We start from the raw sequence: 21026 nt of genomic DNA, 5'->3' as shown, positions 1-21026 counted from the left end.
GCCTGTTTTCCAGCCTGCACAATGGTCTCTGAGGTGTCTGCAAGCTAACACTGTGTTGTTCCTGGGTCTACAGTGCAAGTTCCTTCCCAAAACTCTGTAAGCATAGAAGTGGGTGTGGTGTATTTAATGGCACTTTGGTATCTGTTTCAATGCTTGGTTATTACCAAAACAAGTAGTTCTGCAATTTTTCTTTTATCCACTCTCCTACTCCTGTCCCTGAGAGAGGTGGAAAATTTCTGCATCTCACTAATATTTATTTGACTGTGCTGGGTCTTAGCTGTGGCATGCAGGATCTTTGTCACGTCATGTGGGAACTTCGTGGCAGTGCACGGACTCTAGTTGTGGCTCACGGGCTCCAGAGCATGGGGGTAGTTGCGGTATGTGGGCTTAGTTGTTTTGAGGCATCTGGGATCTTAGTTCCATGACCAAGGATTGAACCTGTGTCCCCTACACTGCAAAGCAGATTCTTAAACACTGCACCACTAGGGAAGTCCCTGCATCTCACTCGTCAGGGGTCAGACAGCCCAGATGTTTTCCCAGATGTTCAGCCCCAGGGGAATGGAGACACAAGGCTGGATTCTGGTGGCACTTGGGCACAAAACCTTAAATGTGGTCTGATCACTCTCCATGTTCAAAGCCTCTGTCTGAAGCCCCTTCACAGGCTCAAGAGCAAACCCCATGCCAAACCCATACCTGCTGTGTTGGTGGAAGCCATCACACCTGGGCATGCTGCTCCCTGCAACACAGGGCACCACTGCCCAGTCCACTGGGATTGTGAGGAGCTGTGGCGCTCAGCCTGTCCTCATTCTCCCTCTTCACAACCCTGCCATCTCTGGAGAACCAGAGGTACCCAGGCCTCTGTGAGCAGTGGGCTGGAGAGCACCTTCCACCAGCGAGAGCCCTGGGTCATATTGAAGCTCCACTTCCCACAAGCTGCTGCTGGGGTCCCCATGCCACATTTGCCTCAGGACTCCAGTCCCGACAGAGGAATCAGTGGCATGCTGGTAAATGTTTAGCAACCCATTCTCTAGGGGCAAAATAGCCCTTATTTCTGGTGTTTGACAACTTGTGTGTTGTTTATACTCTCACCATGGCTGATTTCAAACTACTAAAATGATGTTACTGAACTTGGGAGATGCCAAGGATGCCTCTCCTGAGCCAGCCTAAGCTAACTGTAGCACACTACCCAATAGTTCCCTCTTTAAAATTATAGGACCTGTTCATGATAGTTTCATGTTCTTGTGGTTTGTTACTAACTTTGGTTTGTTTTTTTTTTTTTTCCTACCTGTAGTGCTTAGCATCATCTTGGGCACCCGTAAGCACTTACTTACTTTGCAGCCAGAGAGTTTTTTTTGCCTAACAGATAAAAACCAAGTGCTGCCTGGAGATAACTCAGATTCTAAGGTCCCAGATTCCTCTGGGATTCTTGGGGCTTGTTTCTCTCCTTCGCCAGGTAGGTTCACAAACTCAGAATTCCCTAGAGGAGCTGTTGGTGTAGCAGTCCATGTAGATTGTAGTGGCCTGAGTGCTAACGATTTGTTTGTAAAGTGTTGGTATCTAGATTTGTGTGGCATTAAGGGGTGATTTGAAATTGCCCTGCAGGATAGTGGAGTGAGTTGCTTCCTGGCTTCACATTCTGTTTAGCAGCGCTTGAAAGGCATGTTGGGAGATTGTTGCCACTGGGGGTGGTAGGATGAATTTGGTCTGTTTCTTTAGCAGTAGGGTAAGTGGCGGGATGACAAGCCAGGTTACACTGGAGGCTTCCAAAGCCAGGAGGCATCCGAGTCACCTCTAGCTGGAGAAGAAAGGACCATTTTCTTGCTCTGCTCTCAGACTCCTTCTACAAATGGAGGGAATTTAGTTCCCACACACTACCACAAAATATAAAACATCTGCCTTCGTTCTTTTGCTTTCCTTCCTTAACAAATGGCCAGCTTGCTAAAAGCTTCACTGCTTCCTGCAGTTTCCCTTTTTGTTTCTGCCAGTCTAGAAAAAGACCCAACTGTGAGTGTGCTTGAAGGCTGCTTATGTTGAAGGTAAGGGGTTGGGTTGGGGACTGCTAACATTGTGCTGCTCTGATATCCAGATTCAGAGACAAACGAGTGGGACTGAGACCAATGAGGCAGCGATCAAGGCAGAATGAACAAGCTCCTTGGGCTCCTTACTGTCAAACTCAAAGGAGAATTCAGTGAGTTGCCTCTGGTCTGGGAGATGGAGGACAGGAGGGCAGGGTGCCAAACTAAAACTTTATCCTTAGGAGAGTGGGACACTGGCCTCAGAGAGGATTGACCAGAAGCACCTCTGATGGGAAGGCTAGAGGGTAGAATGTCAAGTCAGATCTTTGACCACCAGCAAAGTGGAGGACAAGCTGCTCTTGCTGCCGCACCTCCAGGGTAGGTCTCCAGGCTATCCAGCTCCCTCTGTGACTCCCACAAAGTCAGAATATAAATTGTTTCTCCTGCTTTGAGCTTTCTAGATTGCATGATTAACTCTGTAGCCTGATTAGAGACGATCAGTGCATACATGGATTGCCTAATTGTGGGTCTGTTAGCTGCAGCATAGTCTTTACAGTGTATCCCAGACCCTCTAAAATAGGGACAAGGAATTCAGGTGGCTTGTTCCGTGGTAGACAGTTGTCCTGATACCCAGTGGTGATGGTGGTGGCGGCAGCAGAAAATGAAAGTTAAGAAATAGTGTTACACTTCCTCATGTTAAAGTGGTTGTAAGGAGTGAGATAACAGTGTATTAAGGAAGTGCCCGGAACAGAGGGAATATTCAGTATGTGTTAACTAGTATTATACTGTATAATAATATACATTATTATTATACTGTAGGACTGTATAATTCCTACAGTCCCAGGAATCTTAATCCACCTTCCCAGATAAGCCCCAGGTTCATACTGAAGGCATGGGTGGATCCATCTCATCTGCCTTCACTAGTCAAGGTCATCTTATGACTCCCTCAGTCTGGAAGCAGCACCAAGCCTAGTTATGTTTGATGGTGAGTTGTTTTCCAGGTTCTTGGAGTCAGCTGTGTCTAGTTCAAGGTGAGTTGGTTAAGACTGGATAGGACCACCAACCGTCCAACTGGGCATGCTCCTGACCTTTTGACATCAGAGAGCAGAAAACTCCACCCTCAGATGGTGCTAAGAACCTCCATTTTTCAAGCTGCAGATGCATGTGGCATAGTTACACGTCTGCAGAACTACAATTACCACACCTTTCTCCAAGCATTTTCCCCCACACCTCCCGCCGCCTTGCTGATGCTTTATCCCATAAATACCCCAACCCCTTTGCCTTGAGGAAGACCAGATCTGAGACTAGTTCTCCACCCCTGGCTGCCCTGCCAGTAAATCCTCTTCGCTGGAAACCTTTGCATCTCCGCATTTGGCTTGCTGCGCACGGGGCAAAAGAACCTTGTCCTGTAACAATAACCATTACTCAGCTCACACATTTAATCAGAGGACTTTTGGCAGTTGCAGGATTGTCTTTCCATCCAGGATCTCCCCTGGAAGTAGCGACCTGCTACATTAATGCAGCGGCAGCAGCATCGATCATTAGTTTTAGTCCCATTTGCTGAGGTTAAACTTCTCTCCGGTTGTACTTAGGTCCATGGCTCTCTGCCCGCGGTGAATCAGGGCCGAGCCTATCTTTTTCTGTCAGGCTTCGGGGAGTTTCTTCCTTGGCTGTGTCCTGTCCGATCACGGCTTCCCTGGGGGTGTCCCTGGCCCAGCCTGGGTTTAGGGGTTTGGTCCCGGGCCTTTCTGGCTACCTGGTGGTGGCCGCGGGCGTTCCCGGAGGCTCCGGCGTAGCTCCTGAGTGAAGGTGTCTCTGAAACGAGCAGCGCGGCGGCCCAGGGAGCCAGCGGGCCCAGCCGCGATGGCTCGCAGGCGCCGGGCCGCGTCCTGGCCGCGTAGCTGGGCCTGCAGCAGCGCAAAGGCGGTGAGCTGTGCCGCACGCCGGATGGGCCGAGACTCTGAGAGACGCTCCACCAGCTGCGAGCTGTGCAGGAGGGTGGCCAGCAGCCGCCGCAGAACCATCCTCGGAGCGACCCGGAACCCAAAGCACGCCGCTCTCGCTTCTGATCGGCGACACCTGACTACGGGCCGTATCTGCGCCGGCGCCGCCCGGTGACGACACTGCCGCCCTGGGATTGGAGCACGGGATTTCGACTTTCCGCAGCCGTATCTGCGCGTTTCCGGTTCCGCCACTGCTGGGGCTACCTCGTTACACTGGTGAGTGGCGGTGTCCTCTGCCACCTCTCTGCACTATGTCGGGTGGCCTCCTGAAGGCGCTGCGCAGCGACTCCTACGTCGAGCTGAGCCAGTACCGGGACCAGCACTTCCGGGTGAGGGAAGCCGGGTCGCGGCCTCGGGCTAGAACGCTGAGCCTCGGTTTGCTCTTGTCTCATTGTGTTGTCGCTCATTCTCTGGTATCCCGAAATGCGAAGGGAAGCCTCGGTGCCTGTTGGGGAATGGATGCTGAAAGGGCGTTTGGGTATCATCAAATCCCCTTCTCTCGTAGGAAGGGAGTTTGAGGCCGGCTTTCGCATTCCCTAGCAGCTGCTCTCTGTTTCCTAGCCATTGCAGATGGGCGGCAGTAGTAGTGGTGGCTTGGGTTTTCACGAACGGTGTCGCGGCAAAGTGACTTTGTGATTTTGCTGCAATTATCAAAAAAGGGTGTCTTTTTGATACGTGCAGTATGGGGAAGCGCCATCCTGATCCAGATACCGGGACTTTTGTTTTTAAATCTACCAAACTGCGTTTGGCATTTCCCTTTTTCATAGGCTAGTACAACGGCCCTACAAAAGATTTGTACCTTGTGGCAGACAAAGTTGAGCCCTGCCTCCACCTTTAGGGAGCCCTCGATTTGAGGAGGGGAACCTAACATGTTAAGGGTCTGAATGTCAAAATCGGAGAACTGCTGGGTTTCCAAAGAGGGAAATTATCTTTTGGCCCATGTCATAGCAGATTGTATGAAATGGCCGAGGCTGCAGATATTCAAGGTGGGTTCTTCAATATCAGCAAAGACAGGGATGGAGTGAAGGTGACACTCGTTAACCATTGGTTATTTAGTAAATTTGTATTGAGTGCTGTTGTGGAAGCATCTGCTAAACCGTAGAGAGGGAAGACAGTTTTCCACATCCTAAGAGTTCGTAATCCTCTAGAGATTATGGGGTTGTAAAGGGAGGAACTGTAAATGTAGGGATTTACAATCAGATCAGATCTTAATCCAGCACAAGAAAGGGAGGGGCTGTTGAAGATTCAGAAGATTGAGAAAGGAGGGATCAGGTATAGAAGAGGGTAGGTGTGGAGAAAGTCTAAAATGCGTTTGTAGGGTAGGAAAACAAATTTGAGGCAAAATTGAGAAAGATCTTAGGTTTATTCAACATTTAGTTTTTTAAATGTTTACTATATACCAGACATGATTATGGGCTTCTCTGGTAGCTCAGCTGGTAAAGAATCTCTCTGCAACACAGGAGACCAGGGTTTAATCCCTGGGTTGGGAAGATATGCTGGAGGAGGGTATGGCAGCCCACTCCAGTATTCTCCTCTGGAAAATCCCATGGACAGAGGAGCCTGGTTAGCTGCAGTCCATGGGGTTGAAAAGAGTTGGACGTGACTGAATGAATAAAAACATGCACAGACATTACTTTACACGTCTATTGCTCATTACTTCAGAAAGTTCCACATCATAGCCATGTTGAATTTCAAGCATCCTGCAATATTACAACAGTGAAAGGATTAAACTTTTACTGTCTATCTGCAGTCTAAAGCCTATAGCTTTATTTAGACTACTGTAAGATACTGTCTTATAGAATTTCTACAGTATTTCCTGAATGGTATCTACATTATGTCATACCTTAAATAAGTTCTAACACTAGTTGTCTTAAACTGTAAGCTATTTGTTGGGACATGACTTAAACATGTGAGAAAAAAAGAGGAAAATGCTTCTTGACCATAATTTTAACAAGTCAGTAACAAGTCTGCAGTAATAAACTTTAGTGTCTCATTCCAAAGTCCTGAAAAACCTATTTTTATTGTAGAATGACTCTTGTCCTGTGAACTTTTTAAGGAAATAGGGGATTAAGGATAAGACTGGGCTTGGGTACCAACTGGAACTACTGATGAGTTGTGTGATCTTTGACAAGTTACTGAACTATCTTCCCTCAGGTAGATTGATGATGATAAATTAAATGAGACCATACATAGAAACCTGACTTGCAGTCTCTTGATTCTCCCTAGAGGTAGACATATTACCTGTTGCTTCTGTATGGTATCCATGTTAAATTCACTAAAAAATATAACTTGGAGCATACCCTTCATATTGTTTTGTGCCTTTTTTTCCCCTCCACTTTGCTCCCCATCTCGGAAATTCTAGGGTGACAATGAAGAACAGGAAAAATTACTGAAGAAAAGCTGTACATTGTATGTTGGAAATCTTTCCTTTTATACAACAGAAGAACAAATCTATGAGCTCTTCAGCAAAAGTGGTGACATAAAGAAAATCATCATGGGCCTGGATAAAATGAAGAAGACAGCATGTGGGTTCTGCTTTGTGGAGTATCCTTCCTGTGTGTCTCGTGTAGCTGTTGCCCGAAGGTGGGGCCGAGAGCGGCTGATAGCCTGTTTTGAAAGATGAGTGAGGACACTTGTTGATTAGCATCCCTGCACTTAGGTCTTCCTCATCTTCCTTCATCTTCTCCTGCTTTCTGTCCAATATGTCTATACTGTTTACACTGGGACAGCTAGTAACATATACATTCTGTTCTGAAATCCATTCTTTTTTCATAGTTGGTTAAGTAAATCTTTGAAAATGTATATGCGTATGGTATTTCAGAAAGTCCAAAGAGTGTATTGAAAAATAAAAGCCCCATTATCATTCTAAGTTCAGAGACGTTAGTTATCAATCTCATTGGTGTCTTTCCAGAAGTAATTCTATGTATGTGTGGTAGCATATTGTGTGCACTTTTTTTCACGTATTTTAGAGATTGTTCCATGTTAGCACGTGTAGGTTACCTCTTTTTGTAACAGCTACATAGTATCATGTAGATGCATATAGCTTGACGCGGTACGTCGTAACCGAACTTACTTGTGACCATTCTCTCCCTGGAAGCGCTCCATAAATTTGACCACCTGGATTTACCCTTTCATATTTTGTTTTTTAAGTGCTATTTTCTTTTTTTGGTCATTTTGAGAAATTTTCCAGACCTAGTCCACCATGTCATTTGAATTTTCTGTACCTTGAATTGTTTCTTTCCGTTGTATTTATCCTGTAAAATTTCCTTAAATTTCTGATGATCCCTTGGTGTCTTGGGGAAAAGGCTGACTTTGTGGATCTAGGCAGAGCTTCTTAAGTTGCTGCCTTGCCTTTGGGACGTGTGGGTTTCTTAAATGCTAGAATGAAGAAAGATTTTAGCTTGCTGATGTTAAAGACAATGCCATAGTTCCTTCAGTTAGTTAGTTCACAACCCTATCTTTTTTATTTGCCTGGAATTAAATGTGTTCTTGCTAATAGGTCTTCTTCCCACATAGAGACCTTTAATTAAACCCTATTTGCAGCCTTACTACTTAATCAACTTGGAATTAAAAAGTTCCTGGGTTTACTGTCTCCTTTAAGCCCTTCAGGAGTATTTCCTACTGTGACTTTGTTTCACCCATTATTAATCTTTAGCTTTTGCATCTCTAATCTGCTGATGGCCTCTTCTCCTCCTTGGGTATATGTTTCTTTCCTGTTGTCTAATGGAGGCCCTGAGAAGGAAAGAAGACAAAATGTACTCCCTATCAGGTTGAATCAGAAGCCCCACGTTTGAACCTATTCCCCACTTCTGACTCTGGTGTCTGATTTCGGGCTCTGCAAGCTTCTTTTACTCCTTCAGACACAGGGGACGAGCGCCCAGGTTTTGCTTTCACCTCTGGTGCCAGGAGTGTAAAATAATTCACAGGAGACAAAAAAGACAAAGGAACTATTAGATACTAATCAGTGTTTAAGAATTGGAGTGTTTTTGCATTTGCCTTGAAAGTCAAAGATCAATAATCAAGATGACAAATACCCAAAAGAAAGGATACCTTTCATTGTCAGTATCCCCCCCCCACCCTGTTTGCCCTTTAGCATTCATTTCATTCAACAAAGAATTACTCAATCCCCATGTGTGCTAGGCATTGTGTAGACACTGGAATTTCAGCAAGTGTTTCCCTACCCGTGTAATTAAAGACAAGGGGAAAGGTCCAGATAAGTATTTCCTAGACCCAGTTGTAATCATATACTTACATATATTTTTTAATAGCATCCCAAAGATAGATTTAGTAGATCTGGTTTAGAACTACCGACCTGAGTGGTACTTTTTGAGTGTTCCCTTCTAATGAAATGCGATGGCAGGTCTTATGCAGTGACCTCTTTTTAAGGTTGTTCTTGAATGTACAGCCTCATATTCAGGGAACCGAATGATGCTGTTATTTCCTTGGATAACAGTTCGTGGTTTAAACCTGCACAGAACATATCTGTATTTTGCAAACCAAAATATGGAGACAGTGGAATTGTGTATTTAACAGGATTATCCAAAAACCATCAGTGTAGCTGAGGATAAGATACCATTTTTGACTGCTTCTGGACCAACCTCAACAGGCCTATACAAGCCAAATTATGTCTTTGATCTCCATCTGGTTGGATTAGTTTTTGTACTCTTTAACTCAGCTTCATTTAGATGTTTCTTCCTCTATTTACAAAAATGTCTGGAGAAATGCTAATTCCTTAATAATCATAATTAAGATACTATTCAAGAGCAGATGCAGAAAACGCCATGCGGTATATAAATGGGACTCGTCTGGATGACCGGATCATTCGTACAGACTGGGATGCAGGCTTTAAGGAGGGCAGGCAGTATGGCCGTGGGCGTTCTGGGGGCCAGGTACGCAGGAAGGTTTTCTGTGCTCAGCCTTGGCCTGGGATGCCAGTCCTAAATGATAAGTGTTTTGTCAATTTGTATTTGCTCTTTTCAAAATAACTGTGCCTATAACCTTGGCTTGAAGTGAATCCACCCATTGGGGGTGATAAATTATTAATATTTTTAAATACCATTAAATAGTATGTCTTCACAAGCAACCATTACTGGACTTCTGCAAGGGGCTGAATATTCTACGGGAATGTTGAGCAAAGCAGAATGTACTAAAACAACTTTTCCATTTTTATTTCAATATAGTTTAAATATTCTTTGGAATGTGCTATCTTTGAATGCTGAGTGTAAGCCTGATGTTTGGTTTTTAAAAAAAAAGCAGTATTAAAATAATTTTGCAGGGCAGTTGAACTTTATCATCAATTGCTCAAAATCATGTTACACTTATAATGTTTACATTATGACATCTGAAAAGGCTTAGTTATTTGTCTGACATATTTTGGAAGGCATGTTTGTTACACTAATCTTCTCTGTACTGTAACATGTTCTTTTCAATTAAGGTACGAGATGAATACCGTCAGGACTATGATGCTGGAAGAGGTGGCTATGGAAAACTGGCCCAAAACCAGTGAGTGGTTGAGAGCCCCATCGTGAAAGTCTGCTCCTTTGGCCTGTTGAATTTGACAGGTGTTACCCAAGGTCTGCAAACCTGCCTTTAGTTTTTTTTTTTTAAACCAAGCTTTAATCAATGTCTCTACTGAGCTGGAAGCCTTGTCATGGTTTTCCTCTTAAAAATTATTAAAGAACAGAATCCAAAAGAATGCCTTTAATTCTGTAGAATTAAGTCTTAGAATCTTGGTTTTGTGTCAGATTACCAAAATGATTTCTATTACTAGGTCAAAAATTGTTTCCTTAGCAACAGACTTGATGTATAATGTTGACCTGTCAGCCAAAAACACACTTCTTTTAGAAGACAGGAAAAAATTTTAAAGTGTTTACCATGTTTGCATCTAAGTAGGTTCATGGTCTACCTTGGGACCTGGAATTACTATTTTTAAAATTTTAAGTTTTCACAAGATAAAGTTTAATAAGTGGACTTTTGCTATGTTATGTAGCTTTGCTCTAAATTAGGGGAACAGATGCTTGATAACTGAATTTTTTTTCTGTGTTGATTTTTAATCTGTAAAGGCAAAACTTAATGGAAATTCCTAAAGAGTTGGTATAAAAGCAAGCTTTGGACAGTCCCAGGGAACACCACCTGCTTTACATGCTTTGTATATCAGGAAATAAGGGACAGGTATTGAAGAGTATTTATTTACTAAACACATTTTTCAAAATGTGAGGTGTGAGTGCCTTCAGATCTGTTTTTTTCATTTTCAGACTGATCTTGGGAATGGAGTGTTTTGTGGTGGTTGAGAGAACGGCTTAACAAAATCAAAAATGCTTCCCTCGGGAAATGTTTTGGCCAGTTCTAATATTGAAGTCTGTCTTGTTTTTCTCTAATTGTGCTGTTTCAGAGGCTGGACAGTCAGCTGATGGTCTCTACAACTTCCAGAAGGGAGTCTAGAGGATTTATTTTGCATTTATAAGGCAAGAGATGATTTCTCTAATGTTACAAGAATTCTTGCTCATTTTAAACTGCTAGTCTAGTACAATTCTCCCTGACCTAAGTGAGATTTTTTTTCATCTAGCAACAAAGTATCTCCTAATTTCCAGGAGTTTGTGAAGTTGGGGCTGGAGTATCTCAATGTGAACAGCTTTCATGTTACAGCAAGTGTGTTTTCTCAAATTTAAGTTGGCTATTTGGATATCTCTAAATTATTTGTAAGTATTTAGGAAAACATGTACAAGTAATTTAATGAGGACATACACTTTTTTACAGTAGTTTGAATGAATGTATTTTGTATTATTTTGCAGTAAAACATGATTCAGATTTCTATAGGCCTTAAAACCACAGACAGTATTTCATATTTGAATTGTCTTCTGTAACAGATTTCAATAAAATTGGACCAACTTACTGTGTTTTTCCTCACCAAGAGACACTGAAACACTCTTACCCTGGAATATTAATACATTTTGGGGAAGAATCTGAATAGTGTGCAGAATTTGCCTGTCCATTTAGATTTGAGAGTTACTAATATGGTAGTGTCTCGCTACATGCAGCTAATTAAAACTGTTCCTCAGTCACATTACCATTTCATATGCTCAATACCTACCTGTGGTAATGGCTCTCTTGTGGTAGATGCAAATACAGAATATTCCCATTACTGTAGAAAGTGCTGCTACTGGACAGTGAGCCGCTTAGAGCCTATGCAGATAAGCCTTGTCATGACTGGAATGCCACTGGGAAAAATTACTACTCACCAAACAGTACATGTTATCCAACACAAGAGAACACACATTTATAAAGGCATTTAGTTTATTTTTCAAAAAATATGTTTGCTAGAAGGTTTGAGTAATTTTACATGATCACAATCTTTAAATAAATTTTTTCTGACCAAAAGGTACCATTTAAGTGGACAGCTTGTCTAGATCTGCTTTTGTTAACACCCAAATACAATTAGCATGTCTGATGGTATTCCCTAGGTCTTCTTAAATTATCTACAGGCCAGGAGGCAGAGCCTAGCACATAACAAAGTATGTGCTTTATAACTGCTTATTAGTTCAGTTTCATAACAATTAAGCAGAGCAGGTAGTCAGTATATCTAATTCACACTATTAACACACTGGTTCTTGCCTGAAGGGTCTGATCCATGCAGAGCTTGCAGTTATTCCTTCTAACCCAGGAAGTAGTAAACCACAACTGCAGAGAAAGGGGGCAGCTCTACTTAGGCTACTGCTGGCGATGTCTCAGGTCTGTTCCTTTGTTCCAACTCTGAATTCAAGGTGACCAGTGTTAATTATATTCAATGATATGTAGAAAATAAAATGCAAAGCCCCAAAAAAGATTTGGGGACTGCTGGCAGCAAGCAGCTGCTGCTTCTCCCTTTCTTAAGAGAAGATTGGTTCTCTATGATTGAGAGAACTAAAAGTGAAAGTGAAGACGCTCAGTCGTGTCCGACTCTGCGACCCCATGGACAGTAGCCGACCAGGCTTCTCCGGCCATGGGATTTTCCGGGCAAGAGTACTGGAGTGGGCTGACGTTTCCTTCTCCAGGGGATCTTCCTAACCCAGGGATCAAACCTGGGTCTCCTGCATTGCAGACAGACGCTTTACCATCTGAGCCATTTAGTTTGAGAGAACTAAAAGTTGAACTAAATCTACATTCATTGCTATAGATTTTACAAAAGGATAAAAGCAACTACAGACTGGTAAGTTTGCTGATGGAGAGGACTGAGCAGCTTGTTGAAGGCACATCATAAGCAGCTTTTAGTTTGTGTAAGGCCTGCCCTCAACCCCCAAACCATAAGGTCTGCCCACCTTGTGGGCACCTAGACAATTCAGTGCCAAGCTAATGAGAGTAAAACAAAACAATGCCTGTCTCTTCTACCAACAGCCCAGACTATATTTCAGAAACTTCTGTTGCAAGGAAACCATTACTGCAAACATCAGGAAAAAAGGCCATCCTAATGGAGGACTTGGGCTAAATAGAAGTTTATACCTAATCACAAGACGGGTAGGAAAGGCAGGAGGGAAGCAACTGTGTGTACTGAAACAAGCTTCTTATGAATAACAGAAACATTTAACCAGACTTAAAATATCTGACATTTAAGCTAAAGCATGCTGGACAGTGTAGCTCAAGGTGCTCTATTAAGCTGGACATGAAACAGACCCGTGACTTGGGACACTTCACTGTAGGTTCTCTCTGCCTCACTGCTAAGAGAATGACCATTTCTAGACTGAAAGAAATGACAACTCAAGCTTGGGGCATGAAGATTTTTTGCCAGAACACAACTCTCTTGCATGCCTGGTTCTGTCAATGAAATATGAACTATGGCGCTCTAAAGTGTAAGACATTTTTAACAGCCTACTTACTAATTACCAAAAAAAAAAAAAGCAAACGTCTGGGATACAGATTGGAAAAATCTCGTTTGCATAATTATGCCTGAAAACCTCAAGAAAACACCCAACCCATTTTGTCACCTTTCCAATGTGGATGCAGCCCTACCTGTAGCAGCACAACGTGCCTCTAATCTCAGTCTTCCTAATGATGCGAAGCACAAGGAGAAATACTGACCTGGTTTTATACTAAGGAGTTTTGAGTCTGAGGGAGTAGGAAAGTGCTGGCCTGTTGATAATGTAAACACTGGTGTTGGTGCTTGGAATGTCTGGGGTAGGGACCCTGCACGTAAACATGTTCTGACTCCACCTCAACTGCTGGCAGTCAGCCCTACCCGCACACCTAACGAGGCATTAACCCAAGTACCTTTGCCATTTGCTTGTTCCTCCTTTCCTTTCCAGTTATCACAAAACTCTGTTAAAGATGCAAGATCCACTGCTTTAATCCTAATGCAGCAAAGGCTAAGGACAGGGCCACTTCTGCTTTCCCCCAGAAGAGGAGGTTCATGGAAGCAAAAAAAAAAAAAAAAAAAAGGACTCCTGTGCTGGAGTCTCAGGGATGGTCAAGCAGAGGCAGATAAGCCCTGCATGTTGCTGAGATCATTAGAGAAATGAGGGGAAACACTCATAACTTTTGCTGTAACCCCCTCAGTATCAAGTCTCCCTTATTACCTTTTCTGTTCTCTCTTCCCCACCCACGTCCAAAAGACCTAAAATTAGTCTTTGGTTTTGAATGTTTAGATTTTAAATACCCTTGAAATAGGTATTTGGCAGATCTTAATTTCTTCCAAGTGGGAAACAATACAGGGGAAGTGACAACTTGTAAATTACTCTTGGGCTGGATTCTCATTTGTTTGACCACTAGTTTGACAGATACTGATTTTTTAATGGGTCAAAACCAGAAGAATCCAAGGAGTTCAATGTTCCAGCAAAAGCTTTTTATAAGATTAAAGCATTTATTATAAATCTTAAAGCCAAGGCTGAAATCTCATTTGTGAAGATAATTGGACCCTCAAGGTCACTTTCGTTGTCTCATATCTTAACTCTTCACAAGGCAGGCACTGTGCTTACAAGTGTGCCACCATAAACAGAACATACCAGTCAGTTTATGGCCACTTCCTTTTCATCCTTTAAAAGGAATGGGACTCACTGAAGAGAGAAGTCAGTGAAAGGTGCTGCTGGTAAAAATAGAGGACTGACTGTCAAAACCCCTCCTAGCTACCCTTTATGCCCCAGGGAACATCTACTACTCTCAGAGTTATGTTCTATCAAAAACATCCTGCATTTTTAGGTTCTGGAATTAAAATTTAAACCTGTATTCAGTTCACGTCTAACTAAGTTTCAAAAGCTGCACCAAATCTACTAGGCTTTTTTTTTTTTTTAATACTCTGCACTGCATGCTCTGTCTATATGCATGCGTTTGGATAATAAATATTAAATATGGGGGGGACACACACAGAATCCATAAAATTAAAAATGAAACCAAACTGAACATTAAAAAAATAGTACATGGTCACTAGAGAAATGAGTTAAGGGCAGAAAATAAACTTGAGGTAACAATAGTGGCCCAACACCACTGATCGGAAATACCTGTAAAAATTCAAATAAGTGGAGATTCAAGTAACAAACCACCTGCTCCAACTTGGTCAGACTTCCCAGAGTCCTTGCTGATTCAGTCCATGAGCCGGCACTCACACAGCTCCTTGTAAATCCTCTTCCGCACTCGGGGCATGTCTTCTTGGGAAAACTGGAAAGGCTGCTCTAAGGCGAGGCACTTGCAGTACTAGAAAGGTCCCAAAAACACTTAAGTGGCATGTGGAGTTAAGTACTAGCCCAACGCATCATTTTACCAGATGCAGACTTAACAGAATAGGGTCTAAGGCAAATGTTAAAGTTGGTTTAGACTTGTAAAACATACTGTTTTAAAACATTTACCTCCAAAAAAAAGTTACCTCCAAATTACAGTCAGATTTTCAGGTAAGTATATGGCTTGGAATACTCCCTCCCTCCCCACTCAATACTGTGAAAAGCAAAACTGCCAAAGGGGCTCCATTCTCAAGGTGAGAATGCTGAGAATGCAGTCAAACCTAATATGGCCTTTAAGTGAGAACCTGAGTTCTCAGACATTCATGAGTCATATGAGTGAGCCCATCTTCCAAGATCTTTGGAAATCTGTAAATCATGGATTATAAACTATGATTTCCTTCATAAATATAATAACTTTTTCAATAGCTCTTTGAAACCTAAGGGAACCTGCAGCATGAGAAAGCACAGTGTCTGAATGTGGCCCTTATTTAAAATCTAGTTCGTTTTTACTCTGTGGTAAAAGACTACTTGCCAGTGGTTAAAAAAAATATAGTTAATTCTACAAATGCCAAGAGTGTATGACAGGACCAATTCAGGTCAGTCTCCAATGTGGCTTGCCAATAACCTCTGATAATACACGGGTGATACCATTTATCCTCAGCCTTAGAAGGTGGTTCTTCCTAATGATAATATATGAAAATGCAAGAACTACTGCTTTTCAGTGACATAGGTTTGGGAGGAGTGTTCTGTTACCTGTATGTAGTACCATGCACACATCAGAGGGATCCCCCTTCTCTTCTCTAAACCCAACAAGTTTATAAATTGTAAATACAAAAAAAAAAAAAAATTCTTTACCTGGAGCACAAATACTCCACAGTCACTATCGTTTTTCTGTTGTGGAATACACTAAGGGGAAAAACAAAACAATTATTAAAACAAAATCAAGTGTTCCCTGTCAGATAAGAAAAGCTGCAGGAAACTTGTGTCCAAGACAGCTGGTATATACCTCTGCTTTACAAAGTGTTTTGAGTTTATGGAGGCACCTGGTCGCATGAAAAGAGCTATCAATCAGTAACTTAAACATGAGAAACATGTTTGCCTAAACATGAGAAATGGGAAGTCAAAAATCCTATTTTAAAACTTCCATGGATAATCATTTTTGCTATCAGTTCACTGACTATGGAATCAAAATGGAATCGTGACTCAGAGAACGCAGACCTGGACTCTGAATACTTAGTACTAAACGCTGTTTGGCAGTCTTCACTCTTCATCTCGTATTTCACAACTCTGTCCTATTCTTTTAAAGACACTGTAAAGGTAAACAGAATGTTTTCCAAAGAACTGGTTACTATATTCTGCCTGGAAGTGTTGAAACATCCTGATTAAATTTAGGGGAACACCTGGATATACTGTTGGGTAAGTTCAGAATATTCACAAGAGCAATTCTGCTTTCAACTAATAAACTAGGGTATTTAAAACACAAAATGTAAGTTTAAAAGTTAGCATTTAGTTCAAGGATAAATGCATAAACCTTGTCCCTTTGGTTTGAGTTAAAGGTTTATTTCAAGACTCTGCTTCTTTCACATTGTGTCATTGATCCAAATAGACCTGAGTTCAAGGACCTAATGGTCAATGGTTTTGATGAACTTTGGGGAAGGTCAGAGATGCTTCTTACTCCTAAGTGACTTGCCTACCTCAGATTATAAGGATCAAATGAGATCATACATATAAAAACACCGGGAAAACAAAGCAGTGCCCCATAAAATGCAAGACCCTGGTATCTGTGACAGAGTTAAGAGGGTAGGCCTGCTTACTCTGCCCCATACACAGCTTTACTGTCTACGGCTAAACATAGTGCTGCTTCTAGACTGTTCAGAACTGAAGCTCTCAAGCCACTTGTCTTCCCCAAATGCCTGGAAAGCAGCCCAGTGCACTTGCTCCCTTGGTGAATCCAAAATAGTCATGTCAGTATTTCTCTGGGTCTATATGAATCATCTGGAAATAAGAGCCATGAGGCAAGAAGCAGATGTCTTTTTTTTCAACAGAGCAACTATATCATCAGAAGCTGCCCCAGGGATGAAATGACTGAATTTACTTGCTCCAGCAAGCAGTGGGAAACTGGGCAGCCAGATGATGAATACTGAACTGAGGTTTATTCTGAGCTGCCTCCCTGCAGCCTCCAGACTCTCCTTTGGTTATCTTCATGATCAGTCTTCATATGCATTTAAAAACACCCACCCCTTAGATAATTTCAGCCCCTTGACATGCCTGGGTTTTCATTTTTTATCACTTACTTACCTTTGTAACAGCAGTCTGCCAACCCTGAAGAAATTCAGGTCTATTTTTTTCTCTGGCTTCAGTCAGCAAATACTTTCTTATATTCTGGTTAAAAAGAAACCACAACACAGATGCTGTGTTCCATCAGTTGGTGAAAAATGGAACCTGCCCACAGCAGATAGAAGCAAAAGAGGAGGCTGTGGCCCCACCACTGGGCAGAGATTGCATTAAAGAGTTTAGAGCTGGAACTTGACTTCAGACCTTTTTCACTTTATAGACTGAAGGACTCAGACCTTCTATACTATATGCACTTAAGACTGTGGACACTGGTATATGTTTTAATTAGACCTTTTTAATAAGATGGTCAGCCTTTTCCAGGAATAAGTCAGCTTGGTGAATTTGAAACTTAAAATTAAATACTGGCAAAACAAAAAGAATGTCTTAATTACTGCCAATGCTTAACAGAGAGAAGGAATCCATGGCAGAAATCATTAATAACTGAAACTAAATTTAAACATTCTAGCCTTAGATATATTCCATATTTATGAGGGCTGCAGGTAAAAGTATCACTCAGTTTCTAGAAAGTTATATTATTTAAACTCATCCTGGATACTAAATACAGTCAAGTCCAATGCTGAAATCTCTCCCAAGACAAAGCCTATTGGAGTTTATACTTTTCCCCTACCCCCTCCACCTCTTTGTGCATATCTTTCTCTGCCTATCTTCTTGTAAGAGTGGAGTCAGAGGTTACATGAATTAAATTAACCCTCTGAAGGTGGAGGAGAAATGTGTATGTACATGTGTATGTACACAAGTGTATGTCTGTATTCGTATTTTTTCCCTATATATTGTATCATTCTGCAACTTGCCTTTTCAAACTCAGTAGGTCTTGTAAATCTTTCCCTGTTAAGACGCAAAGATCTGTTGGGTTGGCCAAAAAGTTAGGTATTTCTGTAAGATGGTACGGAAAAATCCAAGTGAACTTTTTGGCCAACCCATTACTATATTCTGTAACTGCTATGGTCTGTTTAATATTGTGAATATATAACAGTGTATCTATTTAGCTATTCTGTAGATAGAGCTAAGTTTAGTTCATTTTGATTTTTCACTATTATCAATAATGCTGCAATGAACACCCTGGTGTGTGCCCCATTCTTGGTGCATACACAAGCACTTTTATGGAGTATATACCAAGAAACAGAACTAGTTTGTAATAGGATATGCATCTTTTTTACTTGAAAGGCACTTAGAAGCAACTAGAACTGCAGTTATTCCCCAAACGGCTGTATTAATTTATACACTCCACCAGAAAATATGAGAATGCCTATTTCCTTACACCCATTTTAGTACCATCAAACTTTTCCTAACACAATAGGCAAAAAAATGGAACCCTGAGGCAATTTTAATTTGTTGTTGTACATTCACTAGGTCGTGACTGACTCTTTGCAACCCCACTGACTGCAATACATTTCCCATTTTCTGGTGAGCATCTCTCCATGGGTTTAACAGCTACTGGCATTTTCCCTAAAAATTACTTATTTTATCCTTTGTCCATTTCTTAGATCTTTTTTTACTCATTTGTAGTTCTTTTAATATTCTAGAAAGTGACTTATATATGTCAGTAACATGTTCTCCAAGTCAATCCCTTTTAACTGTGACATGTAAGTTTCAAATTATGATATAGTCTTGCTTTTTTGGTTCTGGATAAGAAGGCTTTTCATATTCTGAGAACATAACATCTATATTTTAGTCTAACTTTCATAGTTTTATGTTTTATATTTAGATCATTATTCCATCTGGAATTTGTTTTTCTTATATATGAATAGTATGAAACAGAATTTGTATTTTACTTTTCCAAATAGCTAACTTTCCCAAGGCGTACATCAAATAGCTTGTCCTTCCTCAACTTTATCATATACTAAGTTCCCACATATACATGAGTTATTCCTAGATTCTCCATGTTGTTCCACCAATCTACTTGTCTACTCCTAACCAATATAATTAAAAGTTTTAATTATTAAAACTTTGTGATATGGTTTGACAACTAGTAGACCAAGTATTCCTTCTTTCAGTTTTTTTCTACTTCAAAACTACTTTAGCTGTCATGACATGAATTCTGCAATATAAATTCTAGGATGAGTTTATCAGGTTTCATTCAAAATCCTTCTGAGAAACTGATTAGGACAAAAATTGGTTTATATTAGTTCAGGGAGAATTAATCTCCTAATATTGAGTGTGCCTATCTTTCCATCTATTCAGATTTCCTTTATATACGTTAGAGTTTTCATCTCAAAGAATGTCCCCTTTTTTGTTAGGGTATATTCCTGGGTAATTCACTTCTTTTTGCTTTTAAAAATGAAATCTGTTTACATTTTCTAACTAGCTCTTGCTAGTGCAGGAAAATCAGGAAACACACTGATTTTTCTTGCTTTGTATCCTGCTATCTTGTTGAACTCTTATTAGTTGAACTCTAATATTTTGCCAGCTGATTCTCTTGGCTATGATTCATTCTACAGAAGTTATTTTGAAGATACAAACCAATTTTAGCTCTAGGAGAAACCAAGAAAATGATTTCCGTTTTGTTTTTTCTTTTTGGCTGCACCTCACAGCATGCAGGATCTTAGTTTCCTAAGGGATCAAACCTGTGCCCCTTGCAGTGGAAGCATGCAGTCTTAACTGCCGGACCACCAGGGAAGTCCCAGAAAATGATTTCTATCCATATTCAAAATGTAGTTTAAAGGGAATGACTGAAAAAAAATCTGATGAAATCCAAATAGGGCAGGTATCTCAGAGAGGGATCCAGATCCTGGACTGCTACCTCTTCCCATCTGGAGGTTCCTCTTATAGTCCATTTCTCTGCCAACATGTTGACATGTCATGACAGGAACTGATCACCTGTGGTACTGAATTCTGCTGTTCTATCCTAGAGCTGAGATACCATTTGGTCAATGACAAAATGAATAGGAAAAAAGGAGTGGGGGAGTATATTAACTTACCTCTACACAAAACTTAAAATGAATGCCTTGGGAATCATAAAATGAAATAATTCGATTAGAGAGTGTCACAGTAATGAGAGACCAGTGGACTTCCAGGTGAATAGGGATCAACAGAAGACTCTTTTTAAATAAATCCACCTGATCAAGAAAAAATAAAAGAAATGTAGCCATCACCATGGGCTTTCCAAACCAACAAGAAACAGCAGTTTCCATTTACTAACCCTTCACCTGCCCAAGGTCAAAAATCTAGGAAGTGAAGCCAGAATTTGAAGCCAGATCTTAATCTAAAGCCCATGTTTATAACTAGTAAGCTAAAATACACAACAATAAGGAAACTGAAGGTACAGAAAGCACTGTTTTCCACTTAACCTGCTAATCTGTGCTTATTAACTACCTAACATGATTTAACTTATTTTTAAGCTTAAATAATTTTCTTATATACATATTTGACCTAGAATCAATTCCTATCTAGGAAGGAATTGTGGTGTTAGAAAACAGCATAACCTTCTTTTAGCCTTCTTTTAGAGATTCAGTATAGTAAGTCTGGTCAAGTTCAAATTGTAGCTCTGTGGTTAGAAGACTTTGGTAATTTGCATAGATTCTTTGTTCCTTGATTTCCTCAATTATAAACTACAGATAACAATAGTATCCACTTTATGAATTTGTTGAGAGTGACAATACATGTAAAGTGCACTAAGTATGCTTAACCATTATATGTAGCCAATAAATCTTAGCTGTTATCATTATCACTACCTTGGATCTCTCAGTTGTCGAAATTGAGAAAAATATCCTTGATAATTATTTATATGTCCTTTATATCCCAATTCACGCTTCATATCCTAATACATGTGCTTTAAAATCTAGAAGCATTCACTATACCACTTAAAATCCTAGTTGTGGACTGGATGATAAAGAAGTAGGTATTCATTAGACATTTTATAGAAGGATGAATGGATTTTTTTTCAGGTGTTTTTAAGAGTGTTTTAGTGATTCCTTGCTGCTGCTAAGTCACTTCAGTCGTGTCCGACTCTGTGCGACCCCATAGACGGCAGCCCA

The 21026-nt window shown here is 41.0% G+C and overlaps 3 protein-coding genes across 5 annotated transcripts in view; 1 reads left to right on the top strand and 2 right to left on the bottom strand.

Annotated features, from left to right (window-relative positions):
• Positions 1-3436: 3436 nt before the first annotated feature.
• NCBP2AS2 (NCBP2 antisense 2 (head to head)) lies at positions 3437-4114 on the bottom strand. Its single transcript, XM_070371251.1, has one exon. The coding sequence runs from the start codon at positions 4037-4039 to the stop codon at positions 3740-3742; it is 300 nt and encodes a 99-aa protein (XP_070227352.1). The 5' UTR covers positions 4040-4114; the 3' UTR covers positions 3437-3739.
• Positions 4115-4188: 74 nt separating this feature from the next.
• On the top strand, positions 4189-10910 carry NCBP2 (nuclear cap binding protein subunit 2). The gene is made up of 4 exons (XM_005897822.2): positions 4189-4347; positions 6381-6562; positions 8769-8907; positions 9453-10910. The coding sequence occupies exons 1-4, from the start codon at positions 4270-4272 to the stop codon at positions 9522-9524; spliced, it is 471 nt and encodes a 156-aa protein (XP_005897884.1). The 5' UTR covers positions 4189-4269; the 3' UTR covers positions 9525-10910.
• Positions 10911-11293: 383 nt separating this feature from the next.
• The window catches only part of SENP5 (SUMO specific peptidase 5), a 45866-nt gene continuing 36133 nt past the window's right edge, over positions 11294-21026 (bottom strand). For 2 of the 3 annotated variants that reach the window (XM_070371008.1, XM_070371013.1), the window contains exons 7-10: positions 19971-20108; positions 16996-17079; positions 15553-15603; positions 11294-14674 (exon numbers count right to left, since the gene is read on the bottom strand). In XM_070371008.1, the coding sequence (XP_070227109.1) occupies positions 14564-14674; positions 15553-15603; positions 16996-17079; positions 19971-20108 (384 nt within the window). In that variant the 3' untranslated portion in view covers positions 11294-14563. The remainder of the gene's footprint in view (positions 14675-15552; positions 15604-16995; positions 17080-19970; positions 20109-21026) is intronic. The other variant, XM_070371018.1, reaches the window with a different exon arrangement.

The sequence above is a fragment of the Bos mutus genome, chromosome 1, assembly GCF_027580195.1.
Source record: "Bos mutus isolate GX-2022 chromosome 1, NWIPB_WYAK_1.1, whole genome shotgun sequence".
Lineage (NCBI taxonomy): Eukaryota > Metazoa > Chordata > Mammalia > Artiodactyla > Bovidae > Bos > Bos mutus.
Note: the sequence above shows the minus strand (reverse complement) of the source record. Positions and strands in the feature narration are given on the sequence as shown.

Excerpts from the sequence above, each read along its gene's own strand:
- NCBP2AS2 (XM_070371251.1), bottom strand. The coding sequence starts at position 4,039 with ATGGTTCTGCGGCGGCTGCTGGCCACCCTCCTGCACAGCTCGCAGCTG.
- NCBP2 (XM_005897822.2), top strand. The coding sequence starts at position 4,270 with ATGTCGGGTGGCCTCCTGAAGGCGCTGCGCAGCGACTCCTACGTCGAG. Across the intron at positions 4,348-6,380 it reads ACCGGGACCAGCACTTCCGG|GGTGACAATGAAGAACAGGA; the intron begins GTGAGGGAAGCC and ends CGGAAATTCTAG. Across the intron at positions 6,563-8,768 it reads TGTGGGTTCTGCTTTGTGGA|ATACTATTCAAGAGCAGATG; the intron begins GTATCCTTCCTG and ends ATCATAATTAAG.